General features: G+C 36.7%; 1 protein-coding gene across 1 annotated transcript; it reads right to left on the bottom strand.

Annotated features, from left to right (window-relative positions):
• Positions 1-14,834: 14,834 nt before the first annotated feature.
• On the bottom strand, positions 14,835-19,784 carry LOC124645359. The gene is made up of 4 exons (XM_047185164.1): positions 19,586-19,784; positions 15,957-16,093; positions 15,081-15,391; positions 14,835-15,050 (listed from the first exon to the last, which is right to left on the bottom strand). Exons 1-3 carry the CDS (start codon positions 19,680-19,682, stop codon positions 15,386-15,388), a joined length of 240 nt encoding a protein of 79 aa, XP_047041120.1. The 5' UTR covers positions 19,683-19,784; the 3' UTR covers positions 14,835-15,050; positions 15,081-15,385.
• Positions 19,785-22,367: the final 2,583 nt, after the last annotated feature.

The raw sequence follows: 22,367 nt of genomic DNA, 5'->3' as shown, positions 1-22,367 counted from the left end.
AATGATGTTGTAATTTTTGGGCACAGTTCTAATTGGTAAGAAATAGCGATGTGGGAGTACGTGATGATGATCATTGAATAATGAATAAGGACCATTTTTACCTGAGAACCAGTGTTTTACATACAGCGACCGCCTATCTGACCTACACAACCCGGGCAACCCTGTACCCCTTGATAAAACTGGTTGTCAAACTTTCTGGTTTCTGACAACCTGCGACTGTCAAAGATGTTAAAAAGACAGCCGGGATCAACCAAGTTATTGTGCACCCCGAAACAGTGAAGAACTTATTATGACAAGATGGTCGTCACCCATCCACGGATCGACCGTGCCAAGCATTGCTTTTAACATTATGATCGACCAATTCGGATTGACAAGACACGAGCTAAGTCGCTGATGTAAATTGGAGATAGGTACTCGCAATTTGGAACAATTAATAAATGAATATCGCAACACCTTTATACACTGTCGGTTAGCTCTATGGAAAGCAATTTATTACCTTGTGCAACACAACTGATAAACGAAATGCAATTTACATATAAATAATACATATTGTAACACCAAGACCACATCCAACAAGCAGGCTCATCACACAAATGTCGACCGTACCAGGAATCGAACCCGGGACCAACAGTTCGGCAATCCAGTATCGTGACCATTGTGCCATCGAGGTACTAAAAAAATCGGAATGTTGAATCTACATACGTATACGCAAATGTTGTAAGTTTTTAGACATTTTAGTATTAAAAATATAGCTGAGCAGGTAGGTACGTTATTCAAGAATTATTGGGGTGTACTCGACACACAATAGAGCGGTCGTAATACAATGTCGTGGCCGCCGGCGGCGCTCGCGGCCTAGAGGCACCCTTCCCGTTTTATCAATAGTTTATGTTTAAGCCTTAGGCCAGCTCGCCTCTAAGGCGCAAGCCACACCAAATGTTTTTTGTCTGCGTGCGACAAAATATGCACGATTTTTAAATTGCCTCTGGTATTTTTTTTTACAAAAAGGCGAGATTGAAAAAGGTTGTCTAGTATGCGTATGTTTTCGTGAAGAAAACCGATTGAGATCCATATGTTTCGATCCCCCCATATAGTCATGGCGCATAAAATAAATGGCAATTAAATAATTTACTTTTAAGTGACAAAACTAGGCAAAAGCCCATTTGATTAGTTAACAAAAGCTAAACCATCTTCACAGGAGATTTTAAACAAATTGATACATATTGAACAAATATTATACAACTTAAAATGATTCAATTGAGTAATTGTTAGTGTATTCATGAAAAAGTCATAAGTAGGTATAAATATTGTTCACCTTTAGTAAAGCACCTTAGGATATCTACAGTTGTTGTTGTTCGAGATAGAAATTAAAACGTGGAAAACCACTAAGACAAAAAATAATATAATTCCTTCACTAAAGAAACCTCTTTGATTGCCAGATAGTAATTACTTTGCGTCCCCACTGCAATGTTTCTGCCTTCTTTTATTCTTTTATCTTAACCGCTTCAGTCAAGGCTTTAATGTCGTCTTTAAATTATTAACTTGCTAATCTATATACAGAGCAAATAGTTATTTAATTTTGTTGCTTGTAAACTGTAAGCTGCGTCATTGAACGTGTTTATTAGGATAGTTCGCATTCTGCCTGCATGCATGTGGTTGCCATGGTTACGCCGATAGGCGCCTTACATGCTGAAGTAATGTAGGAACTTGAAAACTTTCAAATTCCTAACAGGTAACACCTGTACGACAATGTTTTACATAACAAGTATCGTGTTATTAGTGTATTTTCTTTTCAATAATTTTGTTCTTTTTTTTTACAGGAAAACCAAAAAACTAAGTTACTAAAACACGTACCTAATGTGACTATTAAAAAATTAAGCAAAAATATTTTGTGTTCGACAATATGAGTCTTAATATTCGGTAATCACGAGCCTATACAGCTATGTTGTTAGTTTTATTTCAATAGTAGGTATTAGTGACAAGGGATCTTAAGAAACTTGACTTAATTATATTAATTATACGGCCGGAAAATATCCTCGTGACTACGTAGCTTTATGATAAAGGTTTTTGAATACATACTTCATCGCTTGATGAAATCACATTGGATCATCGTACGAGCGATGTTAATAGGACGGCGCCTAACAGACGGGTCGCTAAGCATTTACATAATTAATTAACCTCCTACTTCTTGATGATTTTGAATAAGCTTTTCATAACTTAAGTACCTGTACCTAACTTAAGTAATGGCCAACTTCACTAAAGGTAACTTACATTTGTAAGGTCGTAACCAGCATAATCCCTTCACGATAAGAAACCGTAAGAAAACTGATTTATTAGGTACATCCGAAATTAGGAATCATTAATTGTAAAATATGTTATTCCGAAACCCGAACTCGTGTGCGCAAACTCCACATAAAATTGGTCGCGAAATTAAGACATTTTGTAAATATTTTTTCTTGAGAATGTCCGAAATTTTCGCGGTATAGCAAGTAAGAGCGGGCGCTGGTCATGTGGCACATCACGATTCTTTCATCGCTTGGGGCTCCGTATATAAAACGCACTGAGGTCATAAATTATTATTTAGCCACATTGGTTGCGGAGTACATACAAATATGATTATTTTATATTATAAGCGGGGCATAATGTGGAGCGCTTTGGGTCGGGGGGAGGCCCGAGGCGTCGCGGCGCTCGGTCGCCGCCAGCGTTCGACGCCGACGATATTAAAGCACACCTATTCGTAGCTCTGCTGATACCTCCGGCAATTTCACTCCAGGCGCTCATCTGCAGAACAATCATTTCGAAAATTATTTTGAAAGTGCCTGGAGCCTCCGAGACTGAGTCATTGAGCGATCGACTTACCACCGCCCGCGGTATCGCTCTGCCAACTATACACACCAGCGTAAGCTGAAATATTTTCCACTCCCACTGAAACTTGTTGCTAAACAGTACGGGATAACGAGTATTTTAATAGTTTTCTTAAATGTTGCAAAATTTTTAGTTTAATTAAATATGTATAATGCTTATCGCGTGTATCACCTTGTTTTGTATTTCCAAAACTAAACTTTCTTAGAAGTTATGCACTAGTTGCAGGAATAGTAAAATTTCAAACCACGAGATAAAACATTAAAAAAACGCATTTCAACGCTCTTCTACTCCGTATTGATAGTAGGTACTTATCGTCTTAGAATCATTCGCAAACCATACCTATCCAGAAAGGAATAATTGAGACAGAAAGATTATAGAAGGCCAGACCTTACCAACTATAAACGTAACTAAAACAGAAGTAAAAACAAAACAGAGAAAAAAAATAAAAAATACTTACACAACAATAATGAAGGTCAGTTTATGAAACATTACCTTTTATTATTGTAACTTATTTTTGAAATGCATTGGATTTCAATTAAATAAGAGTGTAGGTGTAAAGAATAAACACTCGCTAACAATTATTTTGAAAAACTGTCTTGATATCGGATTGTAAATGGTTATCTTCAGTAAATACAAGGTCAGGAGAGCTTTTAAACTATATATAGGTGGCTGACCATCCAATCAGGTTTCCGCACGTTTACGCGAAATAATCGCAGATTCAAGCCCTCATGAAAATGACGAATGACAACTTGTCATCGTCATTGACAAGTAAGAGTAATTAACTACACGCGACAGTATTTTGTGTAAAAACCTCTAGTGTGAAAGTGCTCTAAGCAAGGCCGGGGAATGTTGTTACAGCCTTTTTTATCGTCCCACTGCTGGGCACAGGCCTCCTCTCACACGGAGAAGGATTGAGCATTAATCACCACGCTTGCTCAATGCGGGTTGGTGATTTCAGACTATATAGTCCAGGTTTCCTCAAGATGTTTTCCTTCACCTTTTGATCAGCCATTGGTGTCCAAGATATACTTAGAAAGTACATACAAACTTAGAAAGGTTGCATTGGTACTTGCCTGACCTGGAATCGAACCCACACCCACATACTCGAGAGGTTGGTTCTTTACCCACTAGGCCACCATGGGAAACAAAAGGCCTTAAGTACAAAAAAAAATAGTTAAAGTTTAATCGATCATGACCAATCTGGTTCAGATTGGTCATGATTTGACAAGGAACCCGAACGTCTCGTTAATAGTTATAAACTGATTACGCCTACCATGCGTTGCTTGATCTACCTTCCTATTGGCACCTCCGCTATCTTTCCTTCCTTCGTGAAATAAACAGACTTGTTGAAAAATAGTGTATGACAGCTTTTGACTGCCAGATTTGATGTTGATTTGCAAAAAACCAACATAACGAATAATTTCACTAGTCCCAAATATAATGAAGTAACATTCAAATTGTCGCGACAAGCAAAACTGTTGTATAAACGCGGCTTTCAAGAAATTATTTAGGTACTTTCGGGAAGGATGCCTAAGGCACAGCCGGGAGGCAAGCACTTCACACAGTACAATATTTATAGCTGCGAAGCCTTTGGCAAAAATCCCTCGAAGTAAGTAGATACCAATCAATATTTCTATAGGTATTCGCCGTACCCATTACAAGCCCTCAGGGCCAAAAGTGCCTCAAGCTAAATAACGTACCTATTACAATCTATGTATTTACATTTTGTCAGATCTATTTATACATTTATAAGTTTAATAAGTATGTTATTCGAAACCTCTATTGACTGGCATTAATTAATTATTTTTTAATTAATAAGCTTGAGATATGCAAGACGCTTTTACAGTTTATACTATTAAGAAGAAGCGATTCTCTTATATTCGAAAACTGATAAAACATTAGGTAGGTTTCTACTGTTGTTAACACCACTGACTTGACATTTATTTACCTGAATAAAGAATACAAAAAATTATATTTTTAACCGCCTTAAAAAAAGAAGGGGATATCAATATGACATGCATTTTTTGCGCAATTCTGTCATTTTTTTCTTAACCTATTTTTTCTATGTGGTTGAAAATTTTGTAAAGTTGTTTCTTCCCTCACCTGAGTGAAAAGTACTTATTCTATTACTGCCGAGTTATATCAAAATCCATCCCGTATGCCTTTATACAAAAGCGTTACAAACATCCATAATTAAAGTTTTTGCAAGCATCAGAACTCATTCGAACTTTCACATTTATAATATTGTGACGCCACACAACAATCATTATATTCAATATTCTTCAGTTTAATTTCCTTTTAAAGGTACATGAAAAGGCTTCATACAAATACCCACAATGTTGCAATCTGTAACCACTTTACACACATCTACGGGTATGTGCGAGGCCTACATATATATGCTGTGGGCATTATCGCCTACCAACCTGATGCCCCAGGCTCTCGCTTGAGGCAACTCCACCATGAATAATTTGGGCCAAGGGTTCTCCAACGACAGTTGTGTATTCAGCTTTTACATACAGTACTGGGTAACCACGAAAATAAAAGCATTATTAAACTTATTTAATTAGGTAAAGCTTTTTTGCGTGAGAACTTTTTATTTGCATTACTATACTATGTTGCAAAAAGATAGGTACTTGACTACTTGTGTTATTGATACCCATGCTTTCATTATAGCTTTCGTGGAAACTGTAATCTGATAAAAAGTCTACATAGAAAGCCGAAAATCGATCTCAGTGGCGGGCAGTTGGAGAGGCCTATGTCCAGCAGTGGACTGCGATAGGCTGATGATGATGATGATAGAAAATCCTCACTTCTCCGGAAAATAAGTAGGTAATTGACATTGAAATAATTTTCCAAATCTGTCCAGAAGTTACATCGATCCTGAGATTGATACGTTAAAAAAGTGAACTAACTCTTCAGTAGAAATTAAGCGGGTTACAAACATTAAAAAGTCAACTCAAACTAACGAGAACTGTTCTAACTTAATTTGGGAAATGATGATTCCAGTGATATGAGCTTGAGGTTTTCGACCCAAAAGGGTACCAACCCACATCCTTTTAATGATAATATGGTCTAAATATTTAGTAGGTAACCTGTGATATTTTATGTTTTCGGTGCAAATATGGCAAATTCTAGTAAACCTAGCTCTCAAATCGCAACATCAGTAATTAGATATCAGTAAACTGCGACGTGCCTGCTGCACCAAAATTTGTTCAGGATTAGTGATATGTCCAGATATAAGGCAAATCTGTTACATATAATGTCAGTAATACCAATGTTTTTAAGTTTGTATGTACTTTCTAAGACATTTTATCTTGGATTATAGAATTAAGATTTATATCTTGGACACCAATGACGTCCTATGTTTCGGATGGGACGTTAACCAGTAGGTCCCGGCTGTCTTTGTACAACCTTGGCAGTCGTTACGGGTAGTTTGAAGCCATTAAGTCTGACACCATTCTGACAAAGGGGGGGTTATCCCAGTTACCTGGGTAACCCAGTTACCTGGGTTGCCCAGGTAACTGGGTTACCCATATTTTCTGGACAAAGTCTTTTCCCAATTATGTTGGGGTTGGCTTCCAGGCTATTTTACATGGAGCCTATCAGACATTCTAAACCCAGTGACCCGGACAACCCGATACCCCTTGGTAAGACTTGCTGTCAAACTTTCTGGCTTCTGACTACCCGTAACGACTGCCAATGGTTTTCAAATGACAACCGGGACCACCAATGACGTGCCTTCGGAAACACGGAAGAACTCATCAAAGTATTGTTGAGTTTAAAAAAACTATGTTATTTAAATTAACGAGCATAGGTAGTCATGGTCATTTATAAGTAGCATTACAAAAGTGGATATATATGTAGGTACTTGTATTAACTTTTAGCAAAAGTTTTCTTTCGTAGTTTTTCCATTAAAGCAGGCATTAAAGTATTTTTTAAATTAAAAGACTCTATCATTTTATGAAACTGCAAAATAGTTTGTGGTTATCATAACTTGATGTGAGGATCTGCATACGATGTAATATGGAATTAAAAATCAGAGCACCATGGAGTTCAAACAAACCTATACCTAATTACTGACTTCCCGCCGCCCTAGAAACGAAGAAAATCTGTTGTGAAAGAGAAAAATTGAAAAATCTAGAACTAGATACTAATAAATAGTTATAGTACCTAGTCATCCCTCTTTTTTGATTATAAAGTGCTATCATCATCATCACCAATATATTATTAATGAATACTGAAAATGCAAGTCCAAGTTTCTTCGTATGTAAACAGATAAAACTGATCAAGCAATGTAGATGGAATTACATACAAAATTACATAATCGCGATTGTTCTGGTAACTAATGGAACATTAATCCTTCCTACTTACAAACATCACCTGCCTAGCCTTTTCTCAACTATGTTGGGGTAAGCCTCCATTTCAATCTAACCGGATGTCTATCTGGCCTCCATAACCCAGTTAGCCGGACAACCCGATATCCCTTGATAACACTAGTAGTCAGACTTTCTGGCTTCTGACTACCCGTAAATGTAACCGCCAATGATGTTCAAATGACAGCCAGGACCTACAGTTTATCGTGCTTTCCGAAACACGGAAGAACTCATCATGACAAGATGTTCTTGCATCCACGAACGGAAGTCAGTTTTTTTTGTAAAATATGTTTGAAGTACAGCAACTCGTAAATAACCCACAGACCCACATGCATACTTAGGTAAGTTAAGTACATGTATGCCTGTACCGAGCCTCCCTTCAGCCTACCTTCTTTATTCGTAATGCTTATAATAAAATATCTAATTAAAAGTAGAAAGGTATCGTTAAGCATTGTATAAAGCCTAATTTAAGTATCGAGCTCAGCGTTAAAGCGACGCAAGACGGTCGCAAGTTCCATAAACAATATCTCATCAACCCCCAAACGAAAATCTTACAATAAAAATCAATCTTCAAGTATATAATAGTTGACCAGTATAAACAGTTCAAACTTAATATTTTATACTTCAAATATGTTTTGTGTCTAAAAGTTTCTTGTTATATAATTAAAAAACTGAAGAAAAAACATTCAAATACGCGTCAACGTTTGAATTTGGAACACATAAAAAAAATTAAATATACAAAATATAATATAAATAAAATAAAAAATATCAATAGTAAAATCTTAATTTATTACTCACCTTTATGGATGAGTAACACGAAATTATCTGCCTGTTTGGGATGATCGGAACTTAAAGCGACGAGGGGCACGCGCGCTTCCCACGACTATTCGCACGAAACTGAATGAACGAACTGTAACTACTCCCAACGTTTCACACTGTTGAAGCTTGAAGCGACGTTTTCCCGCGGCTGCTAAGGGGTGGTTCGCCCTCACAAGTTTGCTGTTCTGCGATGTTTAGATTAGAATATGAACTTTTTGGATCTCTGTCCGGCCAGTAATATGACCGATGTGCCTGTTTGAGCGCGAATTGAAATTTGAATTTGGAATTGAGTCAAAAACAAAATTACATCAAAAAAATTCGTTCTTCAATGAGGTTTTTATATTTCTATTTATTTTTTTGTCTCCCATTTCACTATAGGGCTTATAATATTAAGTGCTAGCAATTATGTTTTTTTTTATGTCGACATAAAAGTAGCGACAATAAAGGAGAATATCAGATTCGTATTTTGATTAATATTATTCAAAAGAAAAAGCTAGACAGATTCATGAATTAAAAAAGAACTGGGGCTTTCCGATTACTTGACCTGCAATAAAACTGTTAAATATTACAGATTATCGATTTTTCAATACACTACACAGTTGCTCTTTTTAGGGTTCCGTAGCCAAAATGGCAAAAACGGAACCCTTATAGTTTCGTCATGTCCGTCTGTCCGTCTGTCCGTCTGTCCGTCTGTCACAGCCGATTTACTCGGAAACTATAAGTACTACAGTGATGAAATTTGATGGGAATATGTGTTGTATGAACCGCTACAAAAATATGACACTAAATAGTAAAAAAAAGAATTGGGGGTGGGGCCCCCCATACATGTAACTGAGGGATGAAATTTTTTTTTTCGATGTACATACCCGTGTGGGGTATCAATGGAAAGGTCTTTTAAAATGATATAAAGTTTTCTAAAAAACATTTTTCTTAAAGTGAACGGTTTTTGAGATATCAGCTCTCAAAGTCGTAAAAAGTATGTCCCCCCCCCTCTATTTTTATAACTACGGGGTATAAAATTCTAAAAAAAATAGAGGTGATGCATGCTAATTAACTCTTTCAACGATTTTTGGTTTGATCAAAGTATCTCTTATAGTTTTTGAGATAGGTTGATTTAACTGTAATTTACGGAACCCTTCGTGCACGAGTCCGACTCGCACTTGGCCGGTTTTTTCTTTATACTCAGAAACACAAAAATAGACCATTACACCGTTCAGGCTTTCATTTTGAAAACTGTTTCATTTCAGTAGTCATGTAACTACTGAAATAAAACTTTGTTGAAATAAAAGCTGTTTTTTTTTAAGTTTATTGATTATTATTGATTAGTGAAGTTTGTACAATAAATAGTAAGGTACACTTTGTACAGCAATTGACTTTCAGGCTATTACTAAAGACAAAATATTTACGACTCTGATCTTATCAGACTTTATTTTAGCTTTCTTTCGCTCATCATACAAAAACGTGTAAAAATTGGGTAGAAAAAAAAATATCATACTAAATGCAGAATAAAAAACTTTTTACAAAAAAATTAAACCAACTTCCAAAAACACTAAAAAGCAAAAAAAAAAAACAAATTTTTGGTGCATCGGCCTAGAAGGCGGTGGAAAAATTAACTTAGTACCATCCATTAGACACGAGTTCCCTCGACCTTCTCTGGTCTCCATCATCAGGTCAACTCCAAACCTTCACTGTTGCAAAGGTCTCGTCAATACAAATAATTTAAGCCCAAACACGAGGTAGTTTACATATTCAGTTGTCGAGTTCCCTCGACCCTCTCTGGTCTCCATCATCAGGTCAGCTCCAAACCTTCACTGTTCAATAGTGCTTTCAAGCATACATATGAGTGTCAAGTTTTTACCCTATGTATGCCTACAACTTTCGAAGGTTGCCCTCAATTTCTCAGGGTTTCCATCATCAGATCCTGACCTGATGACTATGGGACCAACTGGCAGCTATTCCGCGTCGAACAAAAAAATAATCACCTAAATCGGTCTATAAACCTCGGAGTAATCGATGTACATACATAGAAAAAAAAAACCATACCGGCCGAATTGAGAACCTCCTCCTTTTTGGGAAGTCGGTTAAAAAGTGTTTATAATTATCTGCAAAGTCTATCTTATGACAACACCACGGTACACCTATTTACAGTGTGCAAATGGAAATGAATGATAATAATCTGTGGTATTAGGTATAAGTAAAAATATGTATGTATTTTAATTGATGTTAGCTATTTATATAATTATTGGTATATACAACCGTGCACCCGGCGGCATTCAATGCCGCCGGCTTTGCCGCACAAAAGAACCGCCGGCATGGCCGCCGGGTTGTGCCGGCGGGTTGCGCGGCTTATCGGCATCAGAGTGCTTAGTGCGAGTTTTCGTGAATTTTTTTACGGACTCACATGAGAGCGCGTATACTAAGATTTGTATGCAGTGTTGCCAACTTAGTGGATTTTCCACTAATACTGGTGGTTTAAGTCCCCTATTTAGTGGCGAAATGTTGAAAGTACTGCGGGTCAAGTAGCGAAATGTAAGTTTTGTGGTACAACTTTAAGGAGTTACTATGGAGATTTGAAGTCTCACGGAATGTCAAAAAAGCATCTACAAAACAAAAAGGTGAACGACTACTATATAATTATATTAAGTACTCATTCATTGGTCAAATGCGTAACTAAACAATTTGTGAAACTACTACGCCGATTATAATTTGTGAAGGATTCGGATCGGGTCGGATGAATTGCTAAACAGATGTAATGCTTTGTCTGTTTTAATTTTCTATCGTTGCCGAGTTACATCTTTGGATGATTAAATTGTTTTAGGTTACAATAAAATATAAACAATATTTTTTTAGTGGTGAATTTGGTGATTTTAAGTGTGGGATAAATTTTTGTTAGTGGTTTTCTGGTGGTTTTAAAAGTTGACTCTGGTGGTAAGCTTCTACAACTGTTGGCAACACTGTTTGTATGGAACAAAAACAGGTTCCAATTTTTGACACTAGGTGGAGCTGTTTTTGTTCCATACAAATCTTAGTATACGCGCTCTCATGTGAGTCCGTAAAAAAATTCACGAAAACTCGCACTAAGCACTCTGTTCCTTCACTAGCGTTCTATGTGACTGTCACAACCGGAATGATGCTTGACGGCTTTGTGCGGCTTGTGCCGGCGGCATTGCCGCTCGGCATGAACCCGGTGGCATTGCCGCATGTGTGTAGTAGCCTTAATGTTAGCACATATGTCTAGATTTTATGAAATAATGTTGTATTTTAGTGTGAACTGTGGTAAATGAATAAATGATTTGATTTGATTTTAATATACTTATATAGTTATAATTACGTATCGAGCGCATTAGCTTACAAAACTCGGAATCAGCACTCAGTGCGCGCTAGCTCTAACTATGGTGGAAGTACTTAGACGGAGCACAGACTTGTACCTGAATTGTCATCTATTGTTTATTAATCATAAGATCGATACCAAGGTAAGTGGCAGCCATTGCTGCTAACTACGAAAGGCCTTTGACCTGGGCTGGTGATAAGTTAACACTTTTTATTGCTGGACAGTGAGTTTTATAATTTCTTCTTTTATTTATTTTAGATCATATCAGTTATTTTTTAGCTTAGTGATTTATTTAGTTGGCCGGTATACCGGCTAAATAATTTATAACATAAGACCCTAACTACTTATCTACACTAATATTATAAAGAGGAAAGATTTGATTGTTTGTTTGTTTCGTCCGTCCATCTACTGGGGGCCTGCCCACGCTGCGTCTTCCAGGTCGTGGTCGCCGCTCGAGAACTTTTCAGGCCCAACGGCCATCAGTTGTGCACCCTGCCCATTGGCACTTCAGTTTTGCAATTCTTTGAGCTACGACGGTGACTTCGGTTCCTCAGCTGATCTCCTCATCTCTGATTCTATCTCGCATAGAAACTCCTAGCATAGCCCTCTCTACTGCTCTCTGAGTGACTTCGAGCTTCTTTATTAGGCCCATAGTTAGCTAACACGTACCTAAGTTTAATTAATTATATTCACAATGGTGCTTAAAATTTTATGTCACTGTAATTACGAAATTAATATTACGGAATATAATGTGTCCAGTACAAACTCCATTCATATTTAATTTCACGAAAATTAATTAGGAATAGGTTACGAATGGGCGGTAAATTATTTATTAGTTTGTAGTTAGGTAGATAAGTGTTTCAACATTAATACCTATCTTTGGAGAACAAAATGACTGGAGGAGGTAACAACAGAAAATCTTAGAAAGTAGCGCGCTAAAATTTTACGCGCCATTATACCTAGTTATCGGCACGGATAATGAGCTCTCGGAGGAATAGTGGGGATCGCTTTGCGACCTGTACACGTATGGCAATAAATCGCTTCTGCGCAGGTGAAAGTCAAGGCTCGATGTCCTGGCCGATGATTATAACAGATGTCTCAAGGAACCCGAACCCTGCATTAGTGCACTCGTAACTGATCGATTTGGTCATATGCCCATCGTACGTATTTGACCTAGAAGAATTCGCCTGACCTATCTGCACTACTTATGGTATCTCTGCTCATCTTTCCTTATTCGGCGGTAATACCGTATATTAATTGACAGGCAGCGACGTGTTCACTAATATCCAGGATATTCTCCGATATCCCATGCTATTTAGTTAGTTTGAAATTAATAATTTGCATTGTTTATCCCAACAGGATTCTAGAAACTGTCAGTTAGTCTACGTCCAGTATAATATCAGCTGTCTATATTGTGAAAACTACGTTGAATATTTGTTCAGGTTGCTAACAATACCGATTAAGTTACATGTAACTCCTGTAGGAACTTATTTTATGCAGCTAAAACTAAAATTTAAAATGAACACATAGATGTATCTACCTAGGTATACTCTGAACAAAAGAAAAGGTCCATTGCTTGTACATTTACCTTATATAGGTATTTTTGTATAGGTATTTCTGGCAGTACCGTGATATATGGATGGCTGTCATGCTGCACTGTTTCAGGCATTGGTATGTTGGCTTAGTTGATTCTTATGGTTTAATGTAAGAATTTGGAGTGATGGGTGTGTCTTATTAATAGGTAGTACCTACTTCTATAGTGCAAGTGAAATTAGACTTCACGGTGACGAACCTTTCCATTCCTCTACTGTAGCGTAATTAGCTGTACTTAATTACTCAATATCATTATCGACGATGAACCAAAAAGCGCCTAGAAATATTTTCAGTGATTCACACATTTACATGTGAAAATGTTTTCCAGCTACTTTCGATTTCTGATATCAGGTTGACTGTCGCTTTTTCAATGGGAAGAAACTGTGCAAAAGTATTGAGTTTTTTTTTATTTTGTACCAAGAATTGCTTAATAATTGCTTCCTAATTTCAGGGGTAAAAAATAATTAAAAATATTTTTTGCGCCTGTAGATTTAAATGAGCAAGTTGTCACATAAATACTAAACAGTAATTTTAACATAGGCGCCATCTGTTATAGGTACTCCGACAGCTATTATGAAGTGGCCAGTAATCCGCCGTTTTTCTAAATGTTACCTGTGAAATGAAATTCCACCTATTACCATTTGCAGTTTTCCACGTACCAAAAAAGTCGTAATATCATCAGCATTATTCATCTACAAAAGAGTGTAAGGGTCATAGCACACATGAACGGCACGGCACGTTACAGTACGTCATGACGGCGCATCTATTGCTAGGCTGTAGGAGTTGACATTCATGAGATGTCAAATAGGACCACATCTTGACTCGAGACTCCCCACTAGGTACCTACCTTCTCAATGTCACTGAAGGTATAGCGCACCTACAGGTGCACGGTGTGTCATGACAAATGATTTTAATACTAATTAAGTTATTTTGAATCTTATTTCAGTGAGTTTACAATTTTTATTACTTTATTTTGATACCACGATGCCGCGACGTGCCGCAGGATGCGGCTGCGTGGCGTGTTTTGCTTTTTCATTCCACGGGATGCCACAGCGAGCCATTGCATCCCGCAAGACGTATGGGTCACTTTGAGGTCGAGGAATTATGATTGCTAGCTAATCTTAGTTGAAATAAGGTTACAACTTGTGCAGCTTTTCGGTGGGGCGCAGGACGCAAAACTTATGAATGACAGAGTGGCTGGGCTTTTAGCTGGATGCCACAGCATGCCACTGCACTGCCTTTTTTTTTGTTTCAGCTGAGGAAAATGCCTGACGCATACACACACCGCCCGGGGAGACGGTGAGGTTATGTGGGGCTTGCACCCACTAAAAACTTCAGTTTTTGTGCCGTCTTCTGCCTTTTAGAGAGTGGCCACGAGGACCAAAGACGACTTTCGTGACACCGCTGCACAGCCTGCCGTTCCATGCCGTGCCATGCCATCAATGAGCGCCGGCCCTCACACGGAAAGTTGTAAATGACAAGTTAATCGCTGGGTTTGAACTGCGCCGGTCATGTGCGCTTTGACCTTTAACCATATTGGTTTCTACGAATGCAACGTGACCCCACCAAACGTGCGTGACAGTAGCTTACATGTGCCTGTACATATGTCACATCTTAACAAGAGTGAAGTTATCTACTGCAGTGCATAATCAGCTTACTTCGGACTTGCCAAGATATGTAAGTAAATCGGGCAGTGTAGAACTAGCTCGGTAAAACGTGTTAATTTAGTAGACTACATTCCGCTTGGTTAAAGATGGGCCATATACATATTATAGTTGAAACTTGAAGTTAATAAGAACTTGTACTGAAAGGGGAAACATAAATTTTATGTCAGCACTCATAATAATAACACCAAGCACTTTATAAACAATTTTATTATTTTCATATTACAGAAATGTAATTAAAATTCGAATAAATTAATAAACAGTTGCTATAATACTATATCCACAATTATATTATTTGATTTCAAAATAATATCTGAATTGTTTTACAAATTACATAGCTTCAAAAGGCAATTTTGTATGGAAATCATGTTGTGTAGACTAACTTATATATATTTAAGTAATGATTAGATTATTATCAAAGAAGAAAGAAGATTATTATCAATTTTTGACATGTTAATACCTAGATTACCTTTGGTTGTTTATCTAATTTTGGCACAAGCAAGTCACACTTGCTCTATTGTTTTTATAAAGTTACAATATTATTAAGTTGTACTTAAAATCAAGCGAAAATCCGCTAGTACGAAAGCGCTGTTAGACGGAGTACTTTTTTAATACGGAACAATAACAAATTACTCTTAGATATATCTATAATTGTAGCTTAATTTAAACTTAGCCTAATTAAGTTTATATTTTTAACATTAATTATACATAAGTACGCGCGATGGTTCAGCATCTGCCGAGTCTCAGACCTGAAACAAAAATATAAGTAAAGACAATTTTTCAAGTTTTTGAAGGTTCCTAAAATACTTGTCAATGAACAAACTACATCTCGTTAGTACACCCCATAATGCTGGGGGCGCCTGGAGGGTACCAGCATCATCTTGCATCACGGTGCAACCTGCTGAAAAACGGATGCAACTCTGGTCTATGATTGGTGGCGGTATAACTACCACAGAGTACCGAGTGGGATATATTTAACATCCCTGTCGCCTTCGCAGCAGCTTCTAGTGCTACTCGAATAAAACACATAAATAAATAAAATAATAAGGCCAGGCATATGATGATGTTCCCTTCTCTTTACTCTTTTTGGAGGTTTTATAAGAGTGACAGGCCCTACTTTCGCATTTAAAATCTGGAAGCCGGATTTTTTTATATTTATAAAGCCGACATTGTTTGTTGCAGAGTTAATAGCAGCATGTTGACAAGCTCTCGCTCGATGTACGTTAACATTTGATGCTAATGAAATGTTTACCATGAACACGGGCCTTAAGAAGGCGGACGAAACCACGGTCTTCAATTAGCACATATACTTACATAGCAACAAGTGACTCCTAAGTGCCGCTGTGCTGGACAGAGCAGATCACCCATATGCACTTGGTTGTTCGGGTCGCAATCGTCGGTGTGCACGCAGATACCACCTTGTCTGACGCATCCCTCTTCGAGCGCGATCACTGGAAGGAAATTCAAAATAATCTTTAATACAATCCTTGCTACTTAATGACCCATGCCTGCTTTGCATGGCTTTGATCTAATTATATCTGTGAAAACCACATAAAACCATTTTGTATTTATTGAGTTTCCCGCGAACGTGCAGACAGGGCGAAGGTCATTATTTCGTAGTTTACTAGTTGTAGTCCCCGGTTTCGCACGCCGATTTATTTTTGTTTACGATTTTTCAATCATTTGCCGTCTTACAAATGTCCACATTGGCCAATGGTTTAGCCATACAATAGTTCAAAAATTGAATCGACAATCCCTTGCCAAATACTTGGTGCCAATATAAAGGAAAACCGTTGAGCATTAAAAATCCTTCGAGTATGATCCTAACACTGCTACTATTTATAAGTGGATAAGAGTATCTGATAATTTAATTACGCAGCTTAAAGGTGATCTGTGAAGGGTTATCGCAAGAGTTAACCTTCTCTTATCAGTTATTTTATCAAACTTTCTCCCAACATTTTATTGAGTTATCTTAATTAAGAGTTGCTTGCGAAATTAACTGTCCTACTACTTAAGACTTCATTATTTTATGGAGCAGACAGTAATATGAAATAAGTAGATATATCTTAAGAGTCACCTTAGGTGCCTAAATATATTTCAAAAGTTTATCATAATCTAACTTCTGCATGACTGTCTAACTGAATTGAAAATTTTGTTAAAACTGAAAAGAAATATTATTATCTAACCAGAAAGCTATTTTAAGAGAAATCAGTAGTGCGTAGGAAGCATAGGTATACATTTATAACAATGTTTTTTGTAAACAACTCGGCAATTCTCAACTGTTAAACAGTTCTTAAAGTCCGTACGTGCGGAGCCGGCTAATGACGTAAGAGGAATAAAAGTCGTTATTTAGAGCACTCATAACATCCGCACTCGGTTTTATAACCCGCAAACAGGTCAATGTCAGATCTGGATTATTTCACGAAAACCATCGGATGCTGTAAAAACGGTACTAAATCAATCCATCGACATTGACCCAATTAAAATTCACTATGTTTACTTAAACAAAAATTCTACATGCGTAATTGTGTGCAAAATAATCACGTGTTAAGGAAATATTTAAAGAAGGGAGAAGGCCAAAACTAGCACCTACTTATGTATACTAACTCAACTCATGGGTTCCGAAAACTTTATAAAAGTTAGTCGGTTTGGTTCTTGTAACTTTTCCTGCATAGTCCACGATTATATCTCGGAGCTAGTGCGTGAGTATAATAGAAAGTGTTCAATATTATAAAAAGAAATATTGTTTAACCTACAGAAAAAGCCCAAAAAGCTTCATCATTTCTTGATCTAGTACAAACACACCAAAAAGTTGAGGAAGTTGGAATAGTGGGTAGTCAGCAATTCACTGAAAATACTAACAAACGAACAGTAGAATTTAGCTAACGCCGCAACAGATCAAAGGATATCAAGTATGCAAATAACACAAGATGACGAGGTCTTATTTTTTTGATAATAACTCTCCCTTATCAATAAGTTCTCACATGATGTCATTAATAACAAATTACTTATAAACAATTCGTGTAAATTTTAAGTACATAACGTACTAAGCGACTGATAAAGAGTGGCACAGTTTATTTTAAATTAATTTCACGTGATGCGGACGGATATATATGTACGTACCTACTATCTACTTATTATATTAATGTATGTTTATACTGTAGTGAGTATGCGTTGGCAGTGAATTTGTTATCGATATAAGAACAAACAATAATGACGTCCAATAGTATATTTTGATTAATACAACTGTCAAGAGTATACGTGCTTTTTTAAATTAAAACTCGTTTTGAGACCTCTAAATTTACAAAACCCTGATTGAACCTGTCCATTTATACCTATAGATCAGATTGCTGCACAGCTGGTCATGTAGATCCATAGGAGAGAGTAGGCTGAAAGATGATGATTAAAAGGGAGTGACTTTTAGTATTATGGCTGCCATAGAGGAAATGATACGGAAAACAGAGCAGGAAACAGGTCAGGAAGAAAAAAATAAGGTTTGAAAAGCATGTGATCTAAATGAATAAGTGCAACACGATATCCTCCACAAAGTACCTAAACGTGTGTTTCTTTCAATCTTTTTTCCATGAAAAATAATTTAGTATTTACGTAAATAGTTCTTACCTAAATTCTAATTGAAATTGTAGTAATCTTATGATTTTATCAGTCGTTTAGATATCAAAAGAAAGTCTTACCATCGGTCATCTTAGTAATAGTGAGCTAGATAGACTGGTGAAAGTCGCATAAGAGGAAAACTTTTTATTTGGGCTGAAAGACTCAATTTCCACCATGCAACTGGCCAGTTTCATCATTTACGTCAATGGCTAACCCGGGGTTGCGGGATTGTTCGAAAGAGTTACCGACTCAAGGACTCAAGGAGGAACATGACGGGTTTTAGTCAGTAAAAATCTTTTTTTTAACGTCAAAAATCATCAAATGACCCCTCCCGCTGTGGGTTAGCAGCGCTGAGGGAGTGTCAGACTCTTACTGACTAAAAACCGTCGTGTTCCGTCGTAGTCCTTTTATGTACCAGGGCCGCGGTAACTCTTTCGAACAATCCCGCAGCCCCGGCAGAGTCAGTAAAAGTCTGACACTACCTCACGCGGCACCCCAGAAGGAGCGGTCATTTGTTGACTGAAAGGGCTCAAGAAGGAACATGATGAGTTTTAGTCAGTAAAAGTCAGACACTCAAGCAGCACCCTCAGCGAAAGTGGTCATTCAATGATTTAGGAGGTTGCATGTCCTCCTATAACATAACCTTCTCTTTATTAAATGAAACCTAAAATCATCAGTAGAAGGATAACATTACGTTTTTATAAGCTTCTTAAATTGAGTAACTTGGTGCAGATTTGTTTGATTTCATATAAAGTAGACTCGTACCTACCTATACTAGGAAATCCTGGAAAACTTGAAATCACTTAGGTATAAGTATTCAATATCTAAAAAAAGGCTTAGTTTTGTTTTCATACGCGAGCTTTCAAAAGAGGACATGTTATTACTATTTTCACAAATGTTTTTTTAAGTTCGTTTTTCGGCAGGTTAAAATTGTGTAGGTACATTTTTTGTTAATTTTTAATAAATTTATTTTCTTTGTTGAACGGCTTATTTCTTATCAAAACATAAAATTAATAAGGATGTTACTTATCAATAGCTTTAACCATCAAAAAATTAAACGTTGGACTACCTTTATTTTGCCTTGCTTGCTTTAATGCACCTACATCGCTCGTATGTCATTAGTTAAAATGAATAACACCCATTGACCCATACATTCATGGTATTTGCAACATAAATACGAAATAATATTTGGAATTCGCTAGCGGTTACTATTATTTAATTCACATTACAAATTGTATATTACCTCCAGTCAAAGCTGACGGAGCTTAATTTATTTGAAAAAAATGCATCACAATTAAGAGGTAATTCAAAGTACTAGGTATTAGACTAACCTTCAATAGCAAGCCTGGGTTCCGTCAGCGGGATCGCCTTCACAGCCACCAGCAGAAGAGCGAAGAAAGCAAACACAACAACTTTCAGGATTTTCATGGTGAATACGATTCTCTAGTACTCTCAAGAACTCGCCTCCTAGCGTATTACTAGCGTGGTATATTTTCCGGCAGTGTATGAGCCCGCCTGTCTGCTCCCACGTTTATATAGACCCGGATTGATAAACAACGCGCCCGCCGCTCGATTCGTATTTTGTATGTGCGCATTGAGCTCAAACATTTCTCCTCCACTACTCAATTTTCACCAATTTATAATTCCCACTCACATTACCATAAAATAATGTATGTACCCCTTCGTTCGTATATTAGAAAAACGCCCCACTTTTTGTCATTTCTCAAACAAAGATCTTTCGCGAAAAAATACATGGCGCATCACGTGGTGGGTTATCGCGTTCAATGAAGATGTATTTACCAACGTATAGGTAAATTGTTTTGATAGGTGCTTCTCATAAACAATTTATAAAGTTTTTTTTTTCTAATCACTCGGTACGTACTGAGTGCATTTAAATAGATTATAACTATTCTGGTAGATGTTCAAACATACATTTTCATAAGTTTTCCAGAATTTTCGGTAAGCTTCGAATTTCTGGTGACACTGAACATTCTTAGAATACTGTGTCAGACGTACAAGATGTAAGAAAACAATGATTAGTTGAGCCCGCACTTGACCTTGGTACAATTTTGTTTGTCGCTTGCTTGGACCTATGAACTTTAGCGCTCATGTGACTTTTGGAATTAGCATTTAAATAGTTGGCCTCCTATGAGCAGATAACGTCAGAGAAGTCCTAGCTAAGTCTATTACTGAAAAAAAAACAGAACTATTTTGTCTTTAAACAAGCAGTAAGTGAAAAATCGCTTTGAAATTGAAGAAAATAATGATACTGATAAGATCTCAATGAATAGGTAAGTATGTTTGCTTGGAATTTCGGGAATATAAAATGTCACCAGTCAAATAAAACCTTTTGCCAAAAAAGTGGCATTTATGTTTCAAGGCTTGTGTGCCCAGTAATATGTCGCTAACATGATGGGTCATTACATTAACAATGTGAACAACCCAGGTACGGTGGACTATACGCGTGGTGGGAACGTGTTTTCTTAGCGAAAATGGGGGCACTATTCTGCGAAGATTTGTCTCCCCGTATCGGGAATTCCTAAAATAAATCTATTCAGAGTAATTTTTAACCAAGCATCTATTATGACTTCTGATTACGGCCTTATCTAACACTCAAGGGCAAAATAAACTCTGAGGAAAGAAATCTAACATTGTTTTTGCGAAAAGGAGATTTCGTCTGTGGGAAATTACTCGGCAAAAGATCAAATTGTTTTTGTTTAAATAAACTTGAGCTATATATGAGTCAAGTACTTGAAATGAGTCGCAGTATCATTCCGGGAACTGTGTGTGTATCAAATTTCAATACACCATGACGCAAGCGGGCAGTCTTAGTCCTGCAGCATTTAGGTAGCAACCTACACCAAACAGATATTTATTATTAAGCTTAGGCCCGATGGAACTGTAGAAGAAACATAGCCTATGTTACTCTGATAAACTACTCTACGGTATAAGATAAATTAGGTAGGTACATTATGGCCAAGTTTCATCAAACTCCGTTCAGTGGTTTTCACCTGAAAGAGGTACAAATATCCACTGATCACAAGTCCAAACTTTCACAATATCAGTCTGAAATGACGTTATAAATCAGAAATCTTTATCGAATATTTACAAAACGATGCACAACTCCTTCGCTCAAGATTTGGGTCATGGTTTACAGATTAATCCAAATTATTTTTAAAGTTTTCGTGTAGAATGCCGGTTTTTATCGAGTAAATACAGTACCTAGTGTTTATGTTTTTTACATGGTGGCTATCGAAGGCCGTTCGATTCATAAATTTCATTCGGACAGCCGGATTGACTGAACGTAAGCTCGTGTAACATAAATAATGTTTTTAATGTTATTAAATAACAGAAGGAAAGTATGTATTGGGACGATTTGCGAGTTGTACCTACTTGTAAACTGCGTACGTAAGTACATATTAGATGTAGAAGATATGAACCCAACCGAGTCATATTATATTTCATTCAGTCATTAAGATAGATATAAGATGCAACCAACATGTGACTGTTATGTAAGTTTTCAGGTGTTCTATCTAGTTTCGGGTATTTTAATACGATAGGAAATAAAACTACAAAAATCGTGTTTTTACAATATATGTATTAACGAATTTCGTATTCAGCACACAAACAAATACAGATACTCAATCGTATAGGTATAATACATAGTTGTTAATCCACACTGCAATTCGTGAAATCCCAATGTCAGAGTTAAATTACTAAGAGCATATTATTTAGGTACTCAATAATAGAAAAAATATAATAATTAGGTACTCAATAATCTTCAATAATATTAAATATTCATAATAAAATTAAATTCAAAGTAATTGTTCAATGGCAATGTATTTTTACAGAGATGATAAGCTTGAAAATCATCATAATAATCACTAAGCAAGTCCGAATACGTCAGCGCTTTATCATGGGGCATTCGTTGTTTACGGACAATAAAATAAAAGTTTCCTATGTGTAAATAATACCAAGTACAGTACTAAAAGTAATACAAATGGACGTCATAAAACAATACAGTCATTTATATCTATAGAAAGTACCATTAACACATGTATTAGATGTAGAGTTCAATGCGAAGTTTATAAGTGTTTATAGTGAATGCTATAA

This window comes from Helicoverpa zea, chromosome 31 (genome assembly GCF_022581195.2).
Source record: "Helicoverpa zea isolate HzStark_Cry1AcR chromosome 31, ilHelZeax1.1, whole genome shotgun sequence".
NCBI classification, from domain to species: Eukaryota; Metazoa; Arthropoda; class Insecta; order Lepidoptera; family Noctuidae; genus Helicoverpa; species Helicoverpa zea.
Note: the sequence above shows the minus strand (reverse complement) of the source record. Positions and strands in the feature narration are given on the sequence as shown.